Source organism: Hippocampus guttulatus, chromosome 10 (genome assembly GCF_054856545.1).
Source record: "Hippocampus guttulatus isolate MCC_2025c chromosome 10, RoL_Hgut_1.0, whole genome shotgun sequence".
Lineage (NCBI taxonomy): Eukaryota > Metazoa > Chordata > Actinopteri > Syngnathiformes > Syngnathidae > Hippocampus > Hippocampus guttulatus.
Genome location: NC_141270.1, coordinates 8,730,952 through 8,738,459, shown reverse-complemented (window position 1 = coordinate 8,738,459; position 7,508 = coordinate 8,730,952). Strand labels below are relative to the sequence as shown.

Genomic DNA, 7,508 nt, shown 5'->3' with positions numbered 1-7,508 from the left:
AAACAAATAAAAACAACACACAAACACACACACACCTACATCGCTTGGCGATTAGTGAAACAAAAACAATGTGGGACAATGCCATTGCCGTCTGTGGAACCAAAAAGTATTATGTACAGCATTGTTTTATTTTTGATTTATTTGAGTAGATGTCAGGGATGTGGCACCCGTGTGTTACGTAGTGCCGGTAAGTCCATTCTTCGACAATGTTTGGCTGTCACGACGACTCGAACGGGCTTTGGCCGGCCTGAAATACTGACCGAAGCTCACAGGCGGACGGTGCTGCCATTTTCAAAGTATGGTACATGTTGACCTATATATTACACATATTTTACTTGTTTTATTTGTTAGGAGAACAACTATTTGCCTTTTTTAAATTTATTTTAAAAATATTCAAATTGGAGATACCTCTAATAGGGCAGTGACTATCTAATATGTATGATGTGGGGCATCATACATATTTGTGGGGCAGTGACCTAATTTGTAACCAGGACAACTATTCAAACTATTTGTTTCTTCCAACAACAAACTGCCACAGAATCCTAAATAATTATGTATTGTTGATAGCTGAGAAGTCATAATGGAGCCACTTGGAAGATTTATCACTGCCTTATCATCTTTACGCAGACTCATTACACAACCATAATAAAGCGTGACTTAATCACAAGCAAGCTGCTCTCTGGAATAATTGCTCCCCACAGATGAATATGATGTTAAACAGACATGGACAGCAGATGTGTTTGAATGCTCCAACGTGCTCATTCAAGAGATGCAACAGTGAGGAGTTTACGCCTAAAATTAAGTGAATTAAATAAATATAATGGTTGCACAGTTACCGGCTTGTGCATTTTATGCAGTAGATGTTTAGATAGCACCCCTATATAGCAGTTAGAGCGTGGATTTGACCCACAGCCTCTGATCTGTGACTAGTTCACCAGGACACCTTCTCAAAAATCAAATCAAATCAAAGATAGATGACGCCCTTATACAGTATACAGTACTGGTATATGTGCTTTCAAAATCCCCAAATCTTTGGCAACACACCAGGTATATGCCTATTACTAGCATTTGTGGACGCACTGTTTTATGGTGACAATAAAATCCAGACTTTATTCAAAGTGTTCCAATCTTTACACATGCCATACATAATAAATGTAGCCTGAAGGATATTAAAGTGCACCCTGCATTGCCGCTGTAATGAAGCACCGCTTGTCCAATCAGAGGGACTGTTTTTTTCAATGAACAAATACACTCAGGCAATGAAAAAGTAAGGAGGGCTGCTCGCCATGGTGCTGTTGTAGTGATGCCTTCAATGTTTATCGGAGTTTTGTGAGCCCGAGTAGAGAAGGGGCCACAAGCCGAGTACGAGTGTGTCGTAACATCACTTTATCGGTACATTAAGATTTTCTGAAGATAGTATACATTGAAATATCTATCAATATCGACGCGTGGTATTCGAAATGTTTATTTAATGTTTCTAAATAGAATCTTCACTTTACGAGAGACGCGCGAAGGTAGCATACGGTCCTCAGCCAGTTATCATATTTTTTTTACGCCCCTCGGCTGCTCCACGTCGCCTACATGCTTCAGAGACAACAAACGTAGCGTACAGGTAAATAAATAAGCATTCATAAGATTTAATCTGCTCGCTTTTGAATGCACAAATGTGCCGTTAGATGTGACAATTGACTCGATGACAAAGCGACATAATGAACGCCAATTTGCCTGAACGCTCAATCTAAACACATAGAACGACATGTACTGTTTTTATTTTTTTCTTTAATAACAGTCATGACCGACAACGTTTTATTCGATAGTTTTATAATCGCGAGCGTGTGCGTAAAATGACACCTGGCTGCCATTCTGTAACACTTGTTTTCAGCAGCATTTGTTGTTCTAGTCACATTCTCTCATTTCTGTCATTTAATAAAAACATTTTTAAAAATAAATTCTGTGGGGCATAACAACATTATACATCAAATATTTTACCATGTGGTTATATATACTAAGGCAATTGATGGCATTCAAGTGCACCTTATAAGGTCAACACAGTGGAAACCCTCCATTTCCATTGTAAATTTTACTAAAATTATCATTTTTATGTGATTTAAATTTACATTTAATGAAGTTTAATTATAAATATATTCTGCTTGTTGCACCTGACATGGTTTCAATGAAAAAGGTCATGACAACATTTTTAATTTGTGTGCATGCATGGTAGCATCTTAACATAAGACATGAAACATTTTCCCATATGGTAATGTACACTGATGCTAGTTCCAACAATATTGATCACATTATTGGCCACCATTGGGCCAACCTCAATGTATCGAGTAAACTTCTCTAAAATTAGCAATTAATATGGTTTACCTGACAAATCAATCTTTATAACAGTATAATGATATGGTGTTCTCGTGTATCCATCCAACTTTGTGACATACATGACTAAAAGACGCAAAGAGACAGTTCTTCTTTTCTCCGGTGAGACTGCGATAATCCCGTTACGGCGATTTATTTCTGCGGCAGTGGCCATCAAGTGCGAGGTCAAAGGTAAATCTCATGTGCATTAATGTGTTTGTTAGATAGAAGGGGCGACATGACTTTGACCAGAGGCTCCTTCACCTATGCCACTGGAGAAGAGTACCATGGCGAGTGGAAAGAAGGCAAGTGAACGTCCTTAGCGTAACCCTGGACTGGTCGCCAGCCAATTGCAGAAAACGTGTAGACAAACAATCATTCCCAGTCATGTTCGTAACTAAGGACAATTTAGAATCTTCAATGAACCTAACATGCATGTTTTGGGAAGTGGGGGATATAATTAGTAAAGTAAGAAAATTTGCTTCCCTCTCATCTGAAGATTATTGTCAAACTAAATACAAAATAATTGAATTGCATGTCCTGCATTTCAAACAACTGCATAGCCTCCGCTAGTTTAATGGACCAAAGGCAGGCTAACAATTAGCATTTAAGTGGAGCAAATATCTGAACACAAGTAGTGCAGCAACACATGACGAGGGGTAAATAACAATACTCACAGGCATGTATTTATTCTCTGAGAAAAACGACTACTCATCCTGCCACGCTCTGAAGCTGAGAAAAGCCTCCAGTGCCGTATTTTCATGTCCGGCTTATACTACCTCCACAAGGCCAAGGCATGCACACCAGAATGACTAACATGATGTGTGACAAGAACTGTTTAATTCTTTTTAAACTCTAATTATGTAATTACTGAATGCTTTTATGTAGTTTTGCTTGACGTGTGTACCACTTTTCGACTATCAGCATGACTTAGATTTGTTCTTGGTTTTACTGTTTGGTGCTTTCTACCGCCTTTATTACCGATTTGTCTTACTGTTTATTGTGCATGTTAAATTGCTCCATGTACAGCACTTTGTATGCAGCGATGGCTGTTTGAAAGTGCTCTATAAATACTGTTGACTTGACTTGACTTGACTTTTCTACACGATCACATCAGTTTCTGTTTCTATGGCCATTATTGGTCTGTGGATATTTGTACAAATTATATGAATATTCTATAGTGTATCCATTTTTTTAATCCTTTCCCATCAAATTCTCGCAAGAACACTGATTTTGAAGCTTTTGGGGAGATACCGTAATGTTAGCTGACATGAAGACTCAATTGCATCTTGGGAGCACATTTAACTCTTATAGTCCATTGGAAAACCTATTTGGGTACATTAGTGTAGATTCTACCTTAGAGCAGACATGAAATCCTCGTGAAGCTGTTTTGGACACTGTGGAGTAGCACGGGAAAGCAAGAGCATTCCTCGTGCGATTCCTAAAGCAGAAATCCCTGCTAAATATCAGGTGGATTAGAGTACAGTTAATTCTCGTTACACAGAAGGCAGATGGGACTCCTAATTCACTGCTAAACCTTTAGCTGACAGTGGGGAGGTGCAGGGTGAAGTTTACAGTATTTCACGTGACAGACAGTAGCAACACTGATTGGAAAAGCCTTCATTTGGGGGGGGGGGGGGGGGAGTCACTCTTCTGTATGAATGGATGCCTTTACATATTATGGGAAATTGACTTTCATCGAGTGTGTAATTCAAGAGCTAAATAAATGTTCACTTATCTTGTAAAATTGCATGTGTTAAAAACTGTGAGGCTAAATGACATAACTTCCTCCATACTGGAGTTTCTACATCCATGGCATCACCACCTGGGCAAAAAAACTGCCTTGGAGCACCGTTATGTCAAAGCCAAAGGGTAAGCAGAGCTGCAGAGTCAGCACATATCAGTATCTGCTCACACTATAGCCAGCATTAGCGTCTGATAATATTGCTTTGATAATGTTTGAGTGAATTATTCATTCGTCTGGGAGGGTAGTTGTGCTGTAAAATTATGTCCATAATTCTTTGTCAATGAGTTATTTTGATGAAAACATGTCACAAATTTTAAGACACATGGAAACTATTTTAAATGATCCTTCTGTTGATTTTCCAGGTCGGAGGCATGGCGTCGGCCAGCTCAAGTTCCAGGATGGAACGCGTTTTTCGGGACAGTTTGAGGATGGTCTCTTCCACGGCGCCGGAGTCCTACTCTTTACGGATGGATCCAGGTGCGCAGGCAAGGAGGTGCTTTGTCCTCACTCAAATTACTAGTGATCTCTTAATGGTGAATCGTGTTTTGTTGCTCTGGCAGGTACGAGGGGGAGTTTGCGCATGGAAAGTTTCAGGGCCTGGGCATCTTCAGTCGTTTCGACGGCATGAAGTTCGAGGGAGAATTCAAAGACGGACGCGTGGAGGGATACGGTAAGTCCAGCACTACGCTAAAGCATTGTGCTCGAATGTTACGAGGCTCTGTCTGCCTTTAGGACTGTTGACGTTCCCGCACGGAACACATGGCATTCCACGGAACGAGGGCTTGTTCCAAAACCACAAACTCCAAAGGCGAGAAAAGTGTCCCGCTGTGGTGCAGAGGGCGCAGACGTCGGCCACCAGCGCTCGCAGTATCGCTCTTTGACTCTTACTAACTTTGACATCCATGTCATGGTCTTTGCTTGTTCGAGGAGTGCCTCAGGGAGGTATACTCCTCCCCCTCATGCTCCTTGTCCTCATGACTTCTTTTGAAACGATGGATTTATGAAACACATCAAACCAAACCTTTAACATCAAGTTTTTTTCTACAGGAAACACTCATTAATAGTGTCTTAGCAGGCTAATAGTGAGCAAAACAACATCAAAACGCTAAGAAAGAGAATACATAAGGCTTATTTCACACATTTTACCTACAACACCTGCAATATGAAGGACTATTTTGACCACGTTGAAACAAACTACCCAGATGATAAAATGATAGGTATGCAAGTACAAAGTTTTAATATTACTTAAATACAAGTTGAAATTTTATGACAGTAAGAAAACATAATTTATGAGAATGAAGTCGTCATTTTATGAGAATTAACCTTTGGTTTTATATGAACAAAGATCCTTTTTTTTTTTTAATGAGACTAAAGTTCAATGCATAAAAAAACTTTCATTTTTTCATTGTTAAATGCACAATATATTAAGGTCATAAAACAACGAGGAAGACAGTCATTTATGTTCCAGTCAAGTGTGGGATACATCCTAGGATGCTCTGGGACACATCATCAGTGATGTGCCTGAGATCATCGCGGGTTTGGGGTCTTCCAAAATCATACCCGCTCCCTCAGGTGACCCAGCCAGGGTCGATCAGACCCCGGCTTGTATCCCAGTAGCATTGACCCACATCGCTTCTCCTGATCCAGAGCCATCTAGACGCTCTCTCTGCTGTCTCCATAGTGGCCTTGATTGATCTAAATTAGACGTGTGAATTTTTGGGCAGGCTGTTGATTGAGGATGACATGACATAATAATAAAGTCGTAATGTTATGAGAATAATGTTACTTTATTCTGATCATATGAGATGTTGTACGTGACAAAAGTTCTGTATTTTAGCTGAAAAAAGGTCAAATGTAATTTTATCGTGAAACATTGCCTTTTCACCAGAAAAAAAAATCACAAGATCTTCAAAATCTTACATCCAGGGGGAAAAAATTAAGGGAATTTTAATGAAAAAAAGTTTGATTATTGTTATTTATTTTTTTAGGATAAATTATATTTCACAATTTTACATCAAAAATTCCTAAATAATGCGGAAAGGAACGTGATACCAAATTTGGTTGCTATATTATGAGCATTAACCTCTGTTAAGATGAAGAAGGGATCTTGTTAAGGGACAATTTGACCTTTTATTAAAACTCAGACTTTTATTCTCAGAATAAACCCACTTTTGGTTTTCTCTTATAACTTCTTTCCAGCATGGCCCTGAATACTCCCGAGACTGCAGTAAAAGACAATTGGACTCACTTGCTCATTTATTAGCTCTGCCTACCTTCAAATGATGCTCTACAATACAACAGCGCACTGCAATAAAGAGTTTCTTCTTTTCAATATTACCAAGGGATTGTTGTACATCAATACAGAATGTAAATTGATGATTTTTTTTTTTAAATACACATGCAGAAAATAATACCCTAACCCTTTAATCTCCCTGATGGAACGGGGTGTTGTTTTACGTCGCGTAGGTTTATTATGTCTCAAATGAACTGTCAAACAAGCTTAGGTACAGTGCACTTAAAAAACAACAACAACAAAAACCACGTTTCCATTTTGTCCCAGGAATGCATTTTCTTCATTTCACTTTTGCCTTAAAGACGTTTTTCGGATCCCACAAGCTCATGTCATCATCTTCGCCTCCTCCCCTGCATCACTGACATCATCAACGCACGTGTGTGTGAGCGTGCGTGTCACACTAATGGATTTGTGGTGCGTATTTGAAGGCTGCCTTCACTTTGACAGACACATTGCTAAGCTGCGACTGCGGAGATCCGAGTGGCACTCTCTCATCTCTCTGTGGAAAAGACCGCAGAGAGGATTTCATTGTATGTTGTTCACAATAGATGCCAGATATCTTCAAACTTGATGTTAAAAAAAAAGCCTTTATTCCGGGACCTAAACTGAGGCAGCTGAAAGAATTTATGTACAGTTTGTGTGTGTGTGTGTTTTAGTGAGGTGCACAGTGATTGTATTGACTTGGACCTACTGTACTGTACTGTATATCAGATGCATTGAGACGTGATGCACACAGGCCACAGCACAACTAGTGTGTGATGACAAATAGGCCTTAAAAAGTGTTGATAAATCTTTTGCCTGCTTCCAACCAAAGAGACAATCCCGTGATACAATAATGGAAGTGTGAATCATAAAACTGGTGCGATCCAAATGACAGTTTTTTTTGGGGGGGGGGGGCTGCCCCCCCCCAATCGTGCAAGCACACACAAAAATGTCAAATCATTGCAGACACAAATGAGATTAAATCTGTAGGTGACATCAGATTTTAGCTGTAAATGTTCTCCAAGTATCCTGTATATTATTGCTTGTATTCATGATAGCTCTGATTTATAAGTGTAAGAAAAAAAAATCTATATAAGGTCCTATGTTTGCTTGCTTTGAATGCTGCCT

At 39.4% G+C, this 7,508-nt stretch overlaps 1 protein-coding gene across 2 annotated transcripts; it reads left to right on the top strand.

Annotated features, from left to right (window-relative positions):
* The first annotated feature begins 1,341 nt into the window (after window positions 1-1,341).
* Window positions 1,342-6,318, top strand: morn4 (MORN repeat containing 4). Of its 2 annotated transcripts, none has more exons than XM_086122891.1 (5): window positions 1,342-1,612; window positions 2,587-2,663; window positions 4,468-4,582; window positions 4,666-4,775; window positions 4,838-6,318. In XM_086122891.1, exons 2-5 carry the CDS (start codon window positions 2,597-2,599, stop codon window positions 4,984-4,986), a joined length of 441 nt encoding a protein of 146 aa, XP_085979017.1. In that variant the 5' UTR covers window positions 1,342-1,612; window positions 2,587-2,596; the 3' UTR covers window positions 4,987-6,318. The 2 variants fall into 2 exon arrangements, with proteins under 2 accessions (XP_085979017.1, XP_085979016.1); XM_086122890.1 differs by having other exon boundaries at window positions 2,583-2,663.
* The last annotated feature ends 1,190 nt before the right edge of the window (window positions 6,319-7,508 follow it).

What these genes read in the sequence shown, in the direction of transcription:
- morn4 (XM_086122891.1), top strand. Translation starts at nt 2,597, where the DNA reads ATGACTTTGACCAGAGGCTCCTTCACCTATGCCACTGGAGAAGAGTAC. An exon ending in CCATGGCGAGTGGAAAGAAG is followed by an intron (nt 2,664 to 4,467) that starts GCAAGTGAACGT and finishes TTGATTTTCCAG; the next exon opens with GTCGGAGGCATGGCGTCGGC. An exon ending in CTCTTTACGGATGGATCCAG is followed by an intron (nt 4,583 to 4,665) that starts GTGCGCAGGCAA and finishes TTGCTCTGGCAG; the next exon opens with GTACGAGGGGGAGTTTGCGC.